The 20,359-nt window shown below is 47.4% G+C and overlaps 1 protein-coding gene across 1 annotated transcript; it reads right to left on the bottom strand.

The window, feature by feature from the left end:
- Positions 1–3,828: 3,828 nt before the first annotated feature.
- Positions 3,829–19,883, bottom strand: LOC139831563 (uncharacterized). The gene is made up of 3 exons (XM_071820859.1): positions 19,636–19,883; positions 4,106–4,257; positions 3,829–4,009 (listed from the first exon to the last, which is right to left on the bottom strand). Exons 1-3 carry the CDS (start codon positions 19,834–19,836, stop codon positions 3,829–3,831), a joined length of 534 nt encoding a protein of 177 aa, XP_071676960.1. The 5' UTR covers positions 19,837–19,883.
- Positions 19,884–20,359: the final 476 nt, after the last annotated feature.

The following is a 20,359-nucleotide window of genomic DNA, read 5'->3' on the forward strand; positions in this document are numbered from 1 at the left end:
CCTAACGAGAACGATGTTTATACATAACCTCTTCCGTGTCGTACCTGTCATGTAACTTCTGCCCAATCTCCTAAACCTCTAGTGAGGTGTCGGACACCAGAGCTTGCACCTTGGCTTCCTCGAGCTCACACTTCAGTTTCTTTAGTTTTTTGCGTACCGAGCCAAACGTATTGAAACACCAAGTTTTCATTGCAGCATATACATCTTTTAGCCTACTCTATAGGCCTACACCCCCTCTCCTTGCCCTCTACTATGAGCCCAAGCTTCCTTGACCATAGCGTCATAAGACTCATGCCTCGTCCACATCTCTTCGTACATGAAACCCCTGGATGGAGCGGATAGTCAGCTGTCCGAAACCGCCTTCACCTTAATCAGGAGTGCCATATGATCAGATTCTTCCGTGACAATGTGCTAGACTGCAGTGAACGGAAAGCAAGATATGAACTCGCTGGTAGAAACCGCCCGATCTAGCCTTGCTTGGACGTTTTCCGAACACTCCCTTCTATTATCCCAGGTATATGGATAACCTGAAAAGCCCAAATCTGCCAGACGGTAGTCCGCCAGGATGTCTCGAAATTTGCCATCTGAGATTCAATTCGAGGAATCACACTCCACTGTTCTTCTTGCTTCAAGATTTCTGTGTGTGTATATACATGAAATTTCTATTTGACTCCAAGGAAGCACAATAGTTGTGATCTCAAAGAAAAAGCATGTACCACTCGCGGATCATCATCGGGCAACGTCTCCCTCAACGATGACGATCAGCTGCCGGTGGCACCAATCAATTCGATCGACAAAACTTATAGGGTCATCACGCGGGTTTCTATATATGTTGGCCAGTAGATCAAGTCCGGAGCGGCCAGTTACCGACAAAAAAAATTGAGACAGATGAAAACTGGCTTCAATCGCGCGATGGCATGACTCGGGTTGACGTGCGGAAAGTTAACAGACGTAGCACGAAAACATCTGACGAACAAACAGAAAGAAAAAACTTTCTACTTTTATTATTGGAGATAGACCGGGATTGTTTGGTAGTGAGGATGCTATACCTAATAAGTTGGGATTTGCTAGTTCTTGTTAAGTCATACATTATTTGTTTTGCATCGTTATTCGAGTTAGTTATGAGTTGCAACTGAGATTTGATGATATTATCTGACTGAGAACGAAGTTAATTCTCAGTCACTAACAAATAGTCACACCCTAATAAGTTTGACTCTAATTTAAAGAAATGGACTCAATAATACAATATATAAAAGCCGCAAGGTTTTACTTGCTTCTCATGAGTTTGGACACAGGTTCACGCACGTGAACAATGCTCCATTTAGTTTAAATTTTTTAGATTTTAAACGTTCGATAGTAATTTTTTGAAGTTCTGATAGTAATTTTTCGTAGTAATTCGTCGACAGAAATATTTAGTTCCTGCAGTAATTTTTCACGTTGAGTATTTAGTAGTAACTTTTTGGTGAGACGGTAACACCTATATTTTTTCCAAAAATATTTTCTTGGTACAAATCTTGAATGATTTGGTGTTGTCAACTATGAAACATGTCTTTAACTATCTAATAGTAGTTATTCGAGGGCACATATTTTTGCGATGGAAATTTCTCAATGGAGCATAAGCGTGATGATTTCAACCTCAACCATAGTTTCAACAGTATTTTTTTACGAGGCTGTAGGAACCTATATTTTTCCTGGAAGTCTCGGTAGAATCTTGAACGTCAACAAGATATTTTCGCGAGGTGGTAACTACCTATATTTTTCCAAAAACAATATTTCTTTAGAAATCTTGAAGTCAATAGTAAGTTGCCGATGTCAACTATGACATAGGGCATTAACTACCTAATAGTAATTATCCGAGACCGCATATTTCTACGACGGTAATTTTCCAACAACGCATAAACGCGGTAATTTTTGCACGAATCTTCAACCTCATTCTTGGTGCTAGACAGTAATTACCCGCCAGTAATTCTTCAACGGTGCATAATTCTTCAACGGTAACTCAAAAAAGCCAACATTCACCCCCTTTTTTACCCGAGAAAAATAATTTTATGTTCTTCTACGGTACCATCGAAAAAATATACTTTTTTTTTTGAACTGGGAAAGCATGATATATTACCCGGACTGCACAGTAAAATCGCTGGCAACCAACCGACGGGCAAAACTAGGGACATGTCCATTCCAAAGAATCTATGGAACATGCACCAGTTTTGCCCCAAACATCGCAATAGCGTTTGCAACTGAGTTACACACGCCCGTGGGCTAAATGGGAAAGTAAAAGAGCTAAAGTTTGATACAGAAAAAGACTTGATCGCTTTGAATAGAGCATCATTGGTAGCACGATCAAACACATTCCCATTGACGCCGAGCACAAGGACCCACAAGGACCTGAGCAACAGACTCAACCCAGATATCCGACACGTCCCAATCCGCCGCCGCCTGGATCGCCTTCAACACAACAACATCCTCCATGTGGAAAGCATCACTCGCATTATCGATTCTGCCAGCAGCAGCTCCCAGAACAGCACGTCCCTGATCACATACCCTCATCAAAAAAATATACTTACTCCACTGTCTGTCGTTTTCTTATATAACAACTCTAAAAACAAAAGTATTGCACCATCCGCTGTCTCTTTAGCTAACGAAAATACTGCTTACTTCTTTCCAGTATCTCTAAAAAAAACTTGCTCCATTGTATGCCATATCTTTCAACCGGTGCAAGGTGTCCGTGCTTCAGGCACTACTACTGGCGTACTACTCTCTTTTTTTCCATCGCCCTACGACCATCCAGTGTTTTTAATCCATACTGCCATCTTTTTTAATCGTCTCACGATTAGTGCTTCCCTCTTTTCCAACTCCTTTTTGAGTACCAGAAATACAACTTCTAATAGCAAAAGCTATTTTGAAATGTTTCAAACAAGTGATTTTATGCTTTTATCCTTCTGTCTTTCCCTCACAGAGTTTGATCCTTTCACTTTTGCTACTTCTTGCCACAATTTAGATCCCTATTAAGAAATAATATCTCGTTCGTGTTTTTTCGCGAGGAAATCGCTCTACTTTTTTCAGCGATACTTATAGGCGTTGGAAACGAATTCTGAACCATGGGGCTACATTACCACTTTTATGTTTCTATATCAGTGCTTCCACATGATACTTCAGCTAAAATGCTTTAACAAACAATCTAACCTCCACGGCAAACTTCCTAGTATAACTGAAATTGATAATATAACAGGTCAACAAGGTGGTGTTTTGGCACATGGGAGCATATGCTCTCTTTATTTTGAAATACATGATACACATATTTTAAAATTTCAAAAAGGTTGAAACGAAAAATTCGCACTTATATCTTCACGTGCTACACGTTCACAAAGTCGTTTCATGAAAAACCGACTTGTCGTGTGGCGTGTGTCGTGTGGCGTGTGTAAAAAGGATAAAATTCAATGCTTAAAATAAGGCTTTTGATAAGACAATTTTTTTCTTTTTTACATAGGCCACAAAAAATTTTGATTCCTCGCGAAATTTGACAAACGCACATATATTATGGAGATGTACATGTAGAATTTTTCGTCAAAGTTTTTTAACATTTTAAAACATAAGTTTTTTTGTATAGGGAGCATATGCACCCGGGAGCCGAATTGAATTTCCGGTCAACAAGTAAAGTGTGTCACAAGCTTCAAAGGTACGGCCATCATACAATTGATTTTGGACTGGACTGTCTAGATATAAACGGACATGTACATTGAAGTGACATCAACCTTCTCGTAGAGTTGTCATGTTATATTTTTCTTAGTTGACGAAAAGAGAATAAATAAAGGAAAAAATTGTCTGCACTTAGCTACGAGATGATCTGGGCGGAAAGCCAGGATATAGACAGTGCAAGCAATACAAGAACATGATGACAAAGGCCAATGGAGCAGCCACCCGATCCAACATCTGCTGGGACGTCCAGCCAGTGCTACCTGCACCTCCTCCACCTTCACCTGATGACACCATATCCCTCGCAATGTTGGTTCTGCATTTATCAAAACATGCTAAATTAATAACTTGCTACTAATAGTTAACTGTAAACTAACTATTTTATCAAGCTAAAACAAAACTGGCTCGAAACCTTTTTTCCATGCTGGCTTCCCACTTCCCAAGTGCCTCGTTCAGCTCGACCTTTGCTTTCGAAGGATCAGGGGCGCCCGAGCCCTTGCAGTGAATCCTGACGTAGATATTGATCAGCTCTTCCTTAATCTTCTCCTTTTGCATCTCAAGCTGCTGCAGTTTAAGAGTTCATTTCAAACAATTGGCAATCTTGTTTGATGTTTTACTTAGTAAATAAATACTACTCCCAATTTCGGCACGTAAGGTGAAAAATACTTGCAACCACTACGGGAAAGAAGGGCGCTGCCGTGCGACAATTCGCACGGCAAAGGGCCTTGTTTGCACGGCAAAGACATTGCCGTGCGTGGACGCACGGCAAAGACCGCCCGGCAAAGTTTCCGACGGCAACGGCACCATTGCCGTGCGCGTCGACAATTTGCACGGCAAAGGACGCTGCCGTGCGTGCGCTGGGCTGCCGTGCGGCAGGCTCTTTGCCGTGCACGCTTACTTTGCCGTGCGCGCGCTGGGCTGCCGTGCGCGTTAACATTGCCGTGCGGCCTGCTCTTTGCCGTGCGCGCATTCGTTGCCGTGCGTGCGAGCTCCGCACGGCAAAGTCCCCTACAGGCACGCCCCCAGGGGCTCCCAGGCGCACAGGTGGGCGCCACGTGGCCCCTTTGCCGTGCGTGTGCACACGGCAAAGTGACCAAAAGTCGGCAAAGGGGCCTGATTTTTTCATTTTTTTGCTGTTTTTCATTTATCCCTGCAGTTTAAATATTGCATTTCACAAATATAGCATACTATCAACATATGATCACCAAACACATCAACAACACCACAAATACGTCGAGCAACACATAGTTCATGCATACAATCCGTTACATAGAGTCCATAGTCCATCCACACAAGTTACATGGAGTCCATAGTGCAATGTCCATTATTACAATCCATTACAAGCACACAAACCGACAAAGTGCACGAAGACCATGCCATCAACCTTGTCCTCCTCCGCTTCCGCCGGCCTCATCGTCATTGCCTTGTGACACATAATCTATAAGCAGGTTGATGGAATGAACATTTGCATATTGAACACTTGAACAAGTACAAGTAGCGGGTTGGGCACCAGAGGACTCACCGCGGTTCATGCTCCGGATGATGTTCAAGTTGTTCACGGTGACAGGTGTCCCCGGGGTCTGAGTGGGCGGTGGCGGCATCCACGGCATGGTGTAAGGTGGAGGAGCAGCAATACTCCCCGGTGGACTAGATAGAACCGTCTGGCTCATCAGCCAGCTCATCTGTGCCTGCTGCTGCTGCATCATCTGCTGCTGCTGTTGCATCTGCTGCATCATCTGTATGTGCTGCTGCTGGTACTCCAGAATCTGCTGCTCCATGTGCGCCCTTTGCTCCTGGGCCGCCTGCTCCTTCGCTGCCATCTCCTCCTACGTTGTGTTGCCGCGATGTCATTAACATTTCAATGGAAAGCATGTAAAGGAAATGTAGAGGCTCGAGGAAGAACATACCCGTAACCGCTCGACAGCTAGATCCGAAGCCCGTGGCCGGGGCTCTACCTCAGGCTGGCCGCTCTTACGACCACGACGGATCTGGCGGAGAGAGGGAACCTTCGCTGGGTCGACGCACCCGTCACCAAACCATAGGCGGCCATGCTTCAAGCCTTCTCCCGCAAGCACCGCGACCTCAGGGTCAAAGTCCTCGGCCTCTGGGTTGGCCTCCGCGCCGTACTTCTGCTTGAACTTGGAGACATACGACGTGCACTGGGTCTCGCATTGCGGGTTAACCCACACGGACCCCGTCTCAGGATCAGGCGTCTTCCTTTGCTTCATCTTCTTTAGCACGGCAAAGACGTTAGGCTTCGCTCCTGTCCTGAGTTCCTGCAAAAGAGAACATGTAATCAAGTGAAGTGGCACACCCTTGCGGAGTTAACAAATATATAACATGAATTCAAAGAATGAAGGAACCATTAATTTGCTCACCTCGTTCTGCAGGTGAAGAGAGAGGGGGATGCTGCCTTGGATATGCGATCCACCTCGCATCTCTGCCCGCTTCTTCTTGCCCTCCTCGTGCTTCTTGAGGTACTGGGGGCATGTCCACCACATGACCATCGCAAGAAAGCACCTATCGTCCTTGCCGACGTACTGAGGAGGGTTCTACATGCACAAGATAAACCCATTATGGTAAAATAAACTACATGGCGATAAAGCAAATCAATAACACATAAATGCAAATACCTGCATGTACTGCCACGGCTGCATGAGCGTGTCGCGAGCGTCCTCCTTAGTCATGTGGACGAAGCGGTCGGCGTGCCAGTCGCGGACGCATTGAATACGTGCCTCGTAGTGCATGCCAGTCACCCTCTTCCTTGCAAGCTGGTGTAGGACATCATCGCACGCAGTCTCCTTGCCCTCGGCCCTCTTGAAGTATTTCTGCAACCATGCACATAGGTAAAACAAGGGGCATTAGTGCAATTATTGTGAACCAAGGAGAGTGTATGAATGGTAAGAAGTCAAAAGTCACGTACCCAGAATTTGGCAACAACCAAATCCGCCGCGGTGCCGCGGCCCATAGGATCTTCCGCGAGGCTGTAGTGCGCCCACCTCCAAGCTACGTCGCAGCCACCAGTAGGGAAATTTACTATCCCAGGGAAATACCATCTAAGTAGGCCCCCAAGGATGTTCGAGTACCCACGTGGCGGTCTCTGCGACGGGTCTTCATACTTGAACGAGCTGCACCATGAAACGACAACATCAATATGTATGTGATAATAATTTTGATAATGACAAAATTGCGATAACGAAATGCCAAAAATTAACATGTACCTCCTTCCATAGGGCACTAGAACAACGTGCCTGTAGCGCCAGGCCTTCAGCGCGGGGAGCTGTGTTATCCCACGCCGATATGGCTTCCTATCACGTGGCCTCAGCCTCTCCACAGCTGGAACGTACTGGTAATCCGCCGGCTCTACCCAATCTAGGCTTTGATCAGGATCGAACACTAAGTTCCCCAACCCCTCATCCTCCGAGAGCTCCTCCTCGTCCCCCTCCTCCTCCTGGTCCTCCCCACCCACCTCCTCCTCCTGGTCCTCCCCACCCACCTCCTCCTCCTCCTGGTCCTCCCCACCCCCGTGGTGCTCCTGGTCCTCCTCCTCGTCATCATCATCGGCTGCGGGAGGGGGGCTAGGACTAGGAGTGAGTACCCGCGTCACATTCTTCCTACGCGGCCGCGCTGTGGTAGCGACAGGAGGGGGCTAGGAGGGGGGCTAGTAGGTCGGCCCCGCCTCGAAGTCCCTACACCTACCAAGTCCTTGAGCTTCTTTTTAAGACCGCCACCCTTTTTTTTTGGCGGCATGCTTCAATCACCTGCAAACACAAATGAAGAGAGTGGTTTATTAGTACGCAATATTGTAAAGAGATAAATATTAGTGAAAGCAACAGAAATATAAGTAGATGAACATTAATGAAAGCAACAATAATGCAAAAAGATGAACATTAATTAGTGGAAGCAACAAATAGCAAGCATAGAGTTCTCTCAAACATAGCACGGAGTTCTTACAAATAACCTAGCTAGACAATCTCTATTACACGGAGTTATTACAAATAACCTAGCTAGCCTCACAATTACTACTACATAGATCAGTAGCCTGTGTCGCCGTCCGTGATTGGACCGCGTGTCTCATCATCGTCATCAGGCTCGGCGAACCAATAATCATCAATGAAACCTGGAGGTGGTCCATCTGCATCGAGGTCAATCCCTGCTCTGAACGCCTCGAGCAAACTCAGGTCTTCCGGGGCACAAACATCCTCAGTTTCATCTTCTGCATTGTCCCCATCCATGCCCGCATCTTCTTGTTCATCGTCTACGACCATGTCATCGATAGTCGGCAAGGCGATTGTGAAATGCCCGGGGAGCCCTTCTTCCTGATAGAACTCGACACTCTTTGCTGAGGGGTCTACGCGGCGGTAATCGTCCTTGTTTGGCGGGGGCGGCCTATTGCGTGAAGGCACCGTCATCACAACATCCCATCCATGTAGACGTTTTGTCGGGTTTCTGCACGCGTACGGGAGATAGAATACTTGAAAGGCCTGGGTAGCCAAGATGTACACATCCTCTCCCTTATAAACAGAGTTCCTCTCAACTTCGACCAACCCAATTTCAGGATCCCTTCTCACCCGACGTGGGTCAAACCAATGACATTTGAAGACGACGGGATTTAGCCCTTTCTGAAACCCGTAATTCAGCTCGTATATACCCTCGACTCTTCCATAGTAATGGAGCCCATCGTCACCTTGACATACCACCCCGCTATTTATTGTCTTCGCGTTGGGCCGGCTTGTTGTGTATTTATGGGTCTGGAAGCGATACCCGTTCACGTCATAGGAGTTGAACGCTTCGAGGGAATGGTCAAAGCCCCTAGCAATTTTTCTTAGCTCTGACTTCATCTCTTTGTCAGTTCTTGCCTACAAGTTTAGCACGAGAAGTTTAGAACGAGAAATGACCGATAAATGTCGGAAGTGCTAGCTAATTTGGGACAGAAAAGTACCAAATTACAGAACCAGCTACTAAAACCGAAACCGCCGCCCTTATCGAAAATTTGCTTGGATTCTTCCGGGGTAGGCTCCCTGTGGGTATTCTTCCAATGTATAGCCTTGAATTGCCTATACCGATGAAAAGAGGAAGAGTTAGCCACGCAAATACGAGTGAATGTTTGCGAATAACTAAATGGTTCGCACTTACTCGATGTACGGCTTCACTTCGACCATGGTGTTCAAGACATACGAGTGGATCAAGGTCCGCTCCTGCAGGTCCGTTCTGTACGGCTTCGAGCCACTTGACTTGCCACCAAGCCCCACGAAGATGCTAAGCTTGGGTACTTCTTCATTGTTGGCGGCATTGTAACGGAGGACCGGGTTGTGCTTTGTGGGAATGTTGGGATCATAGTGCTTAGTGGTGAAGTTTGCCACCTCCACGTTCAGGACTGCCTCGGCTATGGATGCTTCGATCTTGCATTTATTGCCAGTCATTTGACGAAGCTTTTGTGTTTCTCTCTCGGGACCAAACTGCCAACGGCCCCAATTCGGCCCCCCCTTTAAGCATTCCTCCGCGAGGTGCAGGATCATATGTTGCATCGGATTAAAGAACCCTGGAGGAAAGATCTTCTCTAGATCGCAAAGCAACACGGGTGCCTCTTCATCCAGCTTCTCAATCACTTTAGTGTCTAACTCCCTAGCACAAATCTGGCGGAAGAAAAAACTCAACCTCGCTAGCACTCGCCAAGTCTTCTCAGGGACATAGCCTCGAATCATCACCGGCATTATCCGCTCAAGCCATATGTGGTAGTCATGACTCTTCAGCCCTTGTACTCGCAACGTTTCAATGTTCAGACCCCTCATCCAGTTGGCTGCGAACCCATCAGGGAAAAACAAGGAGTCCTTCATCCATTGGAAGACCTCCCTTTTTTGGGCCTTTGTGAGACAGAACGGAGCGTGTGGCTTAGTCCAAGTTTTTTTGGCACCATGAGGTGGCTGCATGTTCAACTCCGGCCTATCGCACCACATTTCTTGATCAATTCGAGCCTTTATGTTATCCTTCGTCTTCTCGGTGTCCACAATCGTGCTCCAAATGGCTTCACTGATATTCTTCTTGGTGTGCATTACATCAATGTTATGCGGGAGCTCGAGAAACTCAAAGTAAGGGAGCTTCCATAAGCACGGCTTGTGAGTCCATTGGTGTGTCTCCCCATATCCCAAGAAACCATTCCCATCAGGGCTAGGCTTAAGAGCATCTAACTCGGCCTTGATTTCCGTTCCGGTCTTCGGAATTGGATTCGGGCCACGGACAACACGGCCTTTCTTGAAGCTCTTTACATCACTCCTGTATGCATGCCTCCGCTCAAGGAACTGTCGAGCTTCATCAAAGCATGAATACTTGCCTCCCTTGTTTAGCCAGAAGAAAGTCACGGCCTGCCTCACATCGTGGGCAAGGCCACTTCCCATGTGTACACCACCCGCAGAACAAAGCACGTCTTTGGCAGGTCATGCAGGGACGTGTGGTACCACACATACATATCGAAGTACTCCTTCTTTGATGCGTCATATGTTCGGATCCCGCGACCTTCCCAGCCACGAACCAAGTCATCCACCAGCGGTTCCAGGTACACATTCATGTTCTTACCCGGGTATTTGGGCCCTGGGATTATCATCGACACAAACATGTTCTCTGATCTCATGCAGACGCCAGGGGGGAGGTTCATGGGAATAACAAACACTGGCCAACAACTGTATACTGCAGCCGACATACCATATGGATTGAACCCATCGGTTGATATCGCAACTGCTACGCTCCTCGGGTCACCTGCTTTCAGTGGAAATTTCTTGACAAAGTTCTTCCATGCAGTACCATCCGACGGATGTATCATCTTGTCGGTGTATCTGTTTCCTTCCACGGCCCACCTCATCTGCTGGGCAGTATCCTCGGTCATGAAGAGCCGCTGGATCCTCGGTAGAACTGGAAGATAGCGGAGGATATTCTTGGCAACCGTGGTTTGCCTCTTCTGACCATCACCATTGTGGTCTACCTCAAAGTACCTAGAGGAATTGCATTTGATGCAATAATTTGTGTCGGCGTGCTCCTCTCTGAATAGCATGCATCCCTTTGGACAAGCGTGTATCTGCTGAGATGACATCTTAAGGTCACTGAGCAATTTGGTCGAATAGTAGAAGTTTTGCGGCAAGAGGTGCCCTTTCGGCAGAAGGCTGCCTACGATGACCAGAAGTTCATCGAACCCATCTCTGCACAAGTTCCTATGACACTTCAAGGCCATAAGGCGAGCGATGGCATCTAGTTGGGTAACCTCTGTATTTTCATGTAGGGGTTTCTGCGAAGCAAACAGAGCCTCATAATACTCCTTTGTGTTTTCCTCCGGGTCCTCACTTGTCTCTGCATCCTGAGGTGTCTCCACCTCTACATGAGGGCTTTCAGGCACATTACCATTAGCCAAGTTTTCTAAGCACCTATCAAAACCAGTGTCATATTCCCCCTAGGTTGAATCTGCCGCACCTCCTTCCTAGCACGTTTCTTTGCCTTTTCTCCATGGTAAGTCCAAATCCTGTAGGACGGTGTGAACCCAAACTTGATCAGGTGCATACTCATAGTTTCCTTGTCCTGTGCCTTTCGGTTAGCGCACTTACTACAAGGGCACCAAACACTTATAGGTCTGCTAGGGATGGCAAACGCCCTATCCACAAACTGCTCGGTCTTTTCTCCCCATTCATCAGTATAGTTCCACTGACTGATTCTGCCATCATACATCCAGCCACGATTATCCATCCTCTAATCAGCAACAAAACAGACGAACATAGCATTTATATATCAAATAGGAAATAAATGCATCATATATTTTTTTTTACGCGTGCATCAACCTGAAACTCTACTAGGTGGGCTCCTAGCAGCCGCCGGATCCGTAGATTGAGTACGTTCTCCCAGCTCTACCCCGATCCGAGACAGAATTTCGGCAGCACCTCCCCGCTGCTCTCCCGATACACGTCTCGGCAAAAAGCCGAGAGGGGTGTGCATCCGGAGAACAAGGGGGAGGCGCTACCGAAATCCTGTCTCGGATCGGGGTAGAGCACGGAGAACGTACCCAACTACGCATCCGCCGGCTGTCCCGATAAATGCCGTAAGAGTTACGGTTCATAATATGCGAGACCACTAATGCATATTTATCCGCGTAACCCTTACGGTCGGGAAGAGACGCCTAGGTATCGCGACAGACTTGGTGATCTAGACACAAAAAAAAACCTAGGTACAAGAGAGGCGAATGGATTCTCACCCTCGAAGCGTGATCGACAGCCGGCGAAGAAGATCAACAACCCTCCGGCAAAATCCACTCCGAAAAAAGGTCCCTCTGAGCAACGCTCCTCAAGCACCACGACAACGCCGGCCCCTGTGTCCACCTCGAAACATCGTCTGCATAATTAGAAAAACTACAACAATTAGCATGCATATTTATTTTAACTACCTACATAGCTAACCTACAAATAATTTCTAGCACTACATCACTACCAACAAATAATTTTTAGCACTACATTACAACTACAACTAACCTAAAGAGCTACTCCCTCCGGTCGATTACAAATAATTTCTAGCACTGAAGTACAGGTGTGGGCAAATTCCCGTCTGAGTTGCCACGACAACCCCGGCGCAACCCACAAAACTAACACCGACGTGTCACGTGTGGGCAATAGATCGAATTCTAATTTTCTCTTCTAAAGAAACTGAAGTACAGGTGCTTGAATTGCCATCATCAATGCCGCCGAGAGGGCTCGAGCACATCATCACATACCATGCATTTCCCTCTCGCAAACTAAGCCGCGTACGTAGCACATGACGTGACGGAGCTCGGAGCCGGCGTGCACGAATGGTGTTAATTAGGCGCGTCGGCTACGTGCTTTTGGTGGCGTTTACATTATCAGTGCACAAAGGAAGAACATCCAAATCGAAAGCAGGGTGCACTTGCTTGCTTTAGATAGCAATATATATATACGTGTGCGTCTTAATTTCTTACATATTACTCACTCCATGCATCAACGTAAAACGTTTTAGATATTTTTAAATTAGACTAGATACAAACTAAAGTGAGTGAATCCACACAACTAAAATAGACTAAATACAACTAAAATGTATAGATCGTGCAAACCTCAAAAGCTTCAATGCAGGGACCGAGGTGGAGGAGGGGGGCAGTCGGCCGAGGTGGAGGAGGAGGGCAGGGCCCGAGGTGGAGGAGGGGGCCGGCGCGCGAGCAGCAGCTGGCCGGCGCGCGAGCCGCCGAGAGCACCCGGGGGCGCGCGGCAGCAGCAGCCAGGGGAGGGGCCTGCGGCGGTGGCGGCGTGGGCGACTCCGGCGGCGCGGGTGGGGCTCGGGAGGGTGGGGAGAGAGGTGAGGCGTGGGCGGGGCAGCGGACGGCGGCGGCGGAGGTGTGGGCGGCGGAGGTGTGGCGGCGGCGGCGGAGGTGAGGCGTGGGCGGCGGAGGTGAGGCGTGGGCGGCGGCGGCGTCGGCGGAGGTGAGGCGTGGGCGGCGGCGGCGTTGGAGAGGATGCAGAGAGGTGGGAGGCGCGCGTGTGGAGGCTGTGGTCGGGACGATAAGGGTCAATTATTGGCCCTTTGCCGTGCGGCAGAGGCTTTGCCGTGCGCGCAATGACCTTTGCCGTGCGGCAGAGGCTTTGCCGTGCGCCAGAGCTCTTTGCCGTGCGGCAGAGCCCTTTGCCTTGCGGCAACGGCTCTTTGCCGTGCGCCCTTGAGCTTTGCCGTGCGCTAGTGCACGGCAACGTTTTTTTATTTTACCATTTCAATTTTCATATGTGAAAATTTAGTTTTATTTCAAATTACATTAAACCTGTTTTTCCAACATGCATGAGTACTTTTTAATAATGTTCTTACCATGTTTTCTTATAACTATAGGGGTGCAAAACTCGATCGCCTAAATCCTAACAATAATTGTCGGTGCACACACAATACCGCTGTTTTGAGGTGACGAGGGGGAGAACAACCGCCGGAGGCTACCATGTGCCAAAGGGTCCCAATCTTGGTTCTCCATGTGTATATGTCCTAAACAAAGCTAATAGAATGAAAAAGTACATTGGTGCACCCTAGCGCGGAGAAATCTAGGGGGGTAGACCCGTCGGGGCACACGTTCCGCTGTTTTGGGGGGAAGAGGGGGAGAACGACCGCCGGAGCACCGGAACCCCACCAAATCTTGCATGTGGACCTATGATATGTGTCAAAGTGTGGTGCAAGGTCTAATGGTGCAAAAGTAGCTCCCCTATACCCTAAACCCTAAACTGGGGAGGCTTCGAGCCCTAAACCCCTCTAAATCCCTAAACCACGACGCCGGAGCTGCAGAACCATGCATCATAAACCCTAACCCTAACCCTAAACCCTAAACCTATACCTAACCATAAATACTTACATTGAACCTAAACCCTAGCCCTACCCCCTAGACCCTAGCCCTAACCCTACACCAAACACTAACCAGTAGATCAGGCACACCCTCGATCATGTGATAATGGCTCGAGCTGCGGGTATGTATGTGCCAAAGGGTCCCAATCTTGGTTCTCCATGTGTATATGTCCTAAACAAACCTAAAAGAATGAAAAGTTACATTGGTGCACCCTCGCGCGGAGAAATCTAGGGGGGTAGACCCGCCGGGGCACACGTTCCGCTGTTTTGGGGGGAGGAGGGGGAGAACGACCGCCGGAGCACCGGAACCCCACCAAATCTTGCATGTGGGCCTATGATATGTGTCAAAGTGTGGTGCAAGGTCTAATGGTGCAAAAGTAGCTCCCCTACCCCCTAGACCCTAGCCCTAACCCTACACCTAACCCTAACCAGTAGATCAGGCACACCCTCGATCATGTGATAATGGCTCGAGCTGCGGGTATGTATGTGCCAAAGGGTCCCAATCTTGGTTATCCATGTGTATATGTCCTAAACAAACCTAAAAGAATGAAAAGTTACATTGCTGCACCCTCGCGCGGAGAAATCTAGGGGGGTAGACCCGCCGGGGCACACGTTCCGCTGTTTTGGGGGGAGGAGGGGGAGAACGACCGCCGGAGCACCGGAACCCCACCAAATCTTGCATGTGGGCCTATGATATGTGTCAAAGTGTGGTGCAAGGTCTAATGGTGCAAAAGTAGCTCCCCTAAACCCTAGACCCTAGCCCTAACCCTACACCTAACCCTAACCAGTAGATCAGGCACACCCTCGATCATGTGATAATGGCTCGAGCTGCGGGTATGTATGTGCCAAAGGGTCCCAATCTTGGTTATCCATGTGTATATGTCCTATACAAACCTAAAAGAATGAAAAGTTACATTGGTGCACCCTCGCGCGGAGAAATCTAGGGGGGTAGACCCGCCGGGGCACACGTTCCGCTGTTTTGGGGGGAGGAGGGGGAGAACGACCGCCGGAGCACCGGAACCCCACCAAATCTTGCATGTGGGCCTATGATATGTGTCAAAGTGTGGTGCAAGGTCTAATGCTGCAAAAGTATCTCCCCTAAACCCTAAACCCTAAACTGGGGAGGCTTCGAGCACTAAAACCCCTCTAAAACCCTAAACCACGACGCCGGAGCTGCAGAACCATGCATCATAAACCCTAACCCTAACCCTAAACCCTAAACCTATACCTAACCATAAATACTTACATTGAACCTAAACCCTAGCCCTACCCCCTAGACCCTAGCCCTAACCCTACACCAAACCCTAACCAGTAGATCAGGCACACCCTCGATCATGTGATAATGGCTCGAGCTGCGGGTATGTATGTGCCAAAGGGTCCCAATCTTGGTTCTCCATGTGTATATGTCCTAAACAAACCTAAAAGAATGAAAAGTTACATTGGTGCACCCTCGCGCGGAGAAATCTAGGGGGGTAGACCCGCCGGGGCACACGTTCCGCTGTTTTGGGGGGAGGAGGGGGAGAACGACCGCCGGAGCACCGGAACCCCACCAAATCTTGCATGTGGGCCTATGATATGTGTCAAAGTGTGGTGCAAGGTCTAATGGTGCAAAAGTAGCTCCCCTAAACCCTAAACCCTAGCCCTAACCCTACACCTAACCCTAACCAGTAGATCAGGCACACCGTCGATCGTGTGATAATGGCTCTAGCTGCGGGTATATGTGCCAAAGGGTCCCAATATTGGTTCTCCATGTGTATATGTACTAAACAAACCTAAAAGAATGAAAAGTTACATTGGTGCACCCTCGCGCGGAGAAATCTAGGGGGGTAGACCCGCCGGGGCACGCGTTCCGCTGTTTTGGGGGGAGGAGGGGGATAACGACCGCCGGAGCACCGGAACCCCACCAAACCTTGCATGTGGACCTATGATATGTTTCAAAGTGTGGTGCAAGGTGTAATGGTGCAAAAGTAGCTCCCCTAAACCCTAAACCCTAAACTGGGGAGGCTTCGAGCCCTAAACCCCTCTAAATCCCTAAACCACGACGCCGGAGCTGCAGAACCATGCATCATAAACCCTAACCATAACCCTAAACCCTAAACCTATACCTAACCATAAATACTTACCCTTTAACCTAAACCCTAGCCCTAGCCCCTAAACCCTAGCCCTAACCCTACACCTAACCCTAACCAGTAGATCAGGCACACCGTCGATCGTGCGATAATGGCTCTAGCTTCGGGTATATGTGCCAAAGGGTCCCAATATTGGTTCTCCATGTGTATATGTACTAAACAAACCTAAAAGAATGAAAAGTTACATTGGTGCACCCTCGCGCGGAGAAATCTAGGGGGGTAGACCCGCCGGGGCACGCGTTCCGCTGTTTTGGGGGGAGGAGGGGGATAACGACCGCCGGAGCACCGGAACCCCACCAAACCTTGCATGTGGACCTATTCTATGTTTCAAAGTGTGATGCTAGGTGTAATTCACCAAATGGTGCATGGCATGGATCCCCGGTCTGACATTCCTCACCTTCGGGCGATAACACTTAACAGATTCCTGGACGTGTACGGTGAAGTGTCCCGCCGCGGGTATATCGGGGGCTAGACTGTGCCAAAGGGTACCACACATGGTTTTCCATATGTCCATGGACTAAACAAACCTAAACCTATGAAAAGGTATATTGGTGGAACCTCGCGCGGAGAAATCTAGGGGGTAGACCCGCCGTCCCGCTGTTTTGGGGGGGAAGGAGGGGGACGGCCGCCGGAGCACCGGAACCCTGATATATGTGGGGGATGAGCATGGAGACTAATTTTGTATTTCACATAGTGTAATAAATAGTCATCAAAAAGAAAAACTAATTAACAAAATAAATATAAGTAGTAGATGAAATAAAATAGTTAGAAAAACAAATAAAATGTATATTGGCGCACGGCAAAGGGAGAAGCGCACGGCAAAGGACCCTTTGCCGTGCAACTGGTCTGTCTGCACGGCAAAGGGGCGGGACACGGCAGTGCATTTTTGCCTTTGCCGTGCGCTGTTTCTTTGCCGTGCGGCTTGCAGGGACTTTGCCGTCTTAAAATCTTTGCCGTGCGCTGCTCCCATTCTTTGCCGTGAGGAACTACTTTGCCGTGCGCCATATCTTTCTTTGCCGTGCTATGTTTCTTTGCCGTGCGCTGCTCTCATTCTTTGCCGTGCATTTTTGCGTTGCCGTGGGCTCTTCTTGCTACGCACGGCAAAGAAATCTTTGCCGTGCAGCAGCTCACGGCAAAGCTTGGCTGCACGGCAGCGCCTGATTTTCCCGTAGTGAACTAGCCCATTCAGGGATGCTGCCTGCTTCGTAATGACACCAATTTTGACAAATGAATTGCCACAAAAGATAAAACGCATTGCTTTTCTTTGACAGTCCTCGGCATATTTGATAGCTTAACTTGTAAAGGTACTGAGGAACCAGCCGCCTAATCAGCAGCTTACACGCAGAGATTAAGTCACCTGGTCCGCTCTCTTCGATTAAACTGTGACGAAACTACGACAAACCCCGTGCACACCATCCCTGTGATCAATAGTTTAGTGTGCAGATAAATAAAAACATCACGTGCTCATCTTAAAGTACTCCGTAGAAGAATAGTCACACTGATCCAAGGAAGTTTAGGAAAGATCACTATATAGTCACCCAGACCACAGGAAAAACACGTATTTTTATTAAATAAGTAAATGATCACTTCCAGAATGATCCTAAAGAATAGATTCTTCTGATCCTAAGCATGAATACTGTAGATTTGGTGTTTACTGCAGAATCAATTAATGATCTTATCAATCAGCATTCCAAAGCGGTCACTCAACATTCGGATTTCAGAGATGTTCCGACTTGTTTGTTTCTCTTTCATCAGTAGGCATAAAATTATGTCATCTTTCACACATACACAAACAAAGCATTTGACATCCCAAACAAGGCAGTATTAATCTATTAATAAAAAAGTTGTTTGTTTCTCGATGATGTATCAGCTAGGGTACTATAGAAAGAGAATATCTGGACAATTGCCACACACCAAATCGTGGTGCCGGGTGCATGTATTTATACACGAATCATATACAATGTACAAGGAAGGTTTTAGAAACCTGAACCTATTCAGCTAGCATCGTGCTATACATGGATTCAGTTGCAACATCTTGCAAGCCAAGGTCACCACGATTTGGTGTGCGGCAATTGTCCAGGTAAATTCAACCTATTCCCAGGCAAATGGGACAAGATCTCAACAGAAAACCACCAGCACATTTCGAAAAAAAACCCACCCTCCCTGGCCAAAAGGAGACACTGTTATTGCTGGAATTTGGTTATCACTCATCCCCCTGCCGTTTTGTTTCGACTAAAAAGTTGAGACTATCTCCTTGGAGGATAATTACTACTAGTATTTCATTTCACTGCTATTTAAACGTGATAAATCTTTTATAAATAGACAGATTCAGCCTCAAGTTGGGTGACTTGGGCCAGGTCCGTATACATGTGTTTTGTCATGTCTCATTCGATGCTAGATTAGCTGTAAGCTGCTTAGGGCATGTACAATGCATGGACTCTTATGTAGGCGCTTAAGCTTAGATAACCGATGCAGGCTCACCTAGCGCCGGGAAAACAAGTTCTGTCCCCAATGCCAATCGCTAATTTAAGGGCGCTAAAGGAGGAAAGAGAAGCAGTTTGTTGTGAAAAAACTAGGCAAGCGCCCGGCGTAAACTTTTGCGTCGATGCTGAGCCTGCTCCCGGGATTTAGCAACGAAACTGTCGATTGGCCGGGATTTTCATCCTAGCGTCGACTGATAGCGCCCGCGTTGAAGTTGCCCTTACTGTGCAAAGAGGAGCAGGAGGAGGGCATGGACATTGGCTTCACTCCACAAATGTTTTGTGAAAAAGAAAATGGTTTATGGTAAAAGTATCTTTGCTTTAGAACTTAGAAGACAACCGAGAAGTGCCGAACCTCTAGATTAATTAGTAGTAGTGAATCAAACGACAAAGATACAAACACAATGGATTTGCATATCAATATACAGGCTACTCACTCTTAACCAAATTCTACCTTCTTCAAAAGAAGAGATAAAACAAATTGAAAAGGAGATACAAATTAAATCAATGTTCTAGAATTTGCACCATGAATAAGCAAGGTTGTGTGCATCTCTGTATGCAGATGCCAGGTTTCCGTTCCCCCTTACGAGAAAAAAACCAAATCAAACCAATAGATAGACCTGAGATTTTTTTTATAACTTCCACCAAAATAGGTTTCTTCTGGCTCGGAACAAGAATGCGCTAGACTACTTGCTGCTAATTAGTTTCTTGCAAGCTGCCTAAAAAGAACACTCTAATAATCTAGGGAGGGTACGTTATGAATTGATAGATTGGTATGGTTCCGGAATAAAGTAAAGGATGTTGTTCTTTTATTTGATTAGAAAGCCGACTCATCATGTAATCTATGGTTCGACCTAATCGCAATAGCGTATGGGTATGATTTCAACGCAAATCGACCTGCAGATCTAACAAGCGAGCCAACACTGGCCAGCTCTTTGTCGGGATAAAATTAAAAACTTTGTGCAGGGAGAACTCACGGAATCTACCCCGCTGCTGCTGGGTTCATTGGTGGACAAGAAGCGAGGAGATGCTGTAGAAGGTGGTGGATGGGAAAGTCTCGCCGACCGCAGGTGTGCGAAGCCAACGGCGGTGCTGCGGGATCCCAACAGAGGCGAGCCTGCCGCCTCAAGTGTCGACCGCCGGCGCAGGAGCCTAACGGCTTGACGGAAGATCGCCATCCCCGGACAGACCCGATTCGCTGTCTCTCTCTACATATATTTATAAGAATCTTCCCTATGTCTCTTTTGCCCTTTTACTCTTCACCCGTTTTGCTAATTCTCAGTTAGATCGTTTGGTAAATTCGTCTCAGTTATAAGTTGTATCGTCTGTTGCAACCGAGAAAAACGACCCATGTTGTTGGATTTGATTTATGATTTGAGCTACTTATAAGTTTCACTTACAATTTGGTCTTATGGCCTGATTGAGAATTAAGTTAATTTTCAATTGATTGAGAATTAGTCACTCCTTGTTCGCTCCATTACACGCCGCAACGCCACCTCCATCTCCACCACTTCAACTCCATCATCACCACCACACAAGAAGAACACAGGGCTTGGATTTTGAAGGCCACGACGTTGAACTCCATCATCATTGCCATCATCATCTACGCCTAAATTTTGAGCTCTACTAGTATGAACTTGCATGTGTACTTGTTTAGCCATTTTCATCCACCTTTCATATTATTATTATGATGATCTTTTA

This window comes from Lolium perenne, chromosome 5, assembly GCF_019359855.2.
Source record: "Lolium perenne isolate Kyuss_39 chromosome 5, Kyuss_2.0, whole genome shotgun sequence".
NCBI lineage: Eukaryota > Viridiplantae > Streptophyta > Magnoliopsida > Poales > Poaceae > Lolium > Lolium perenne.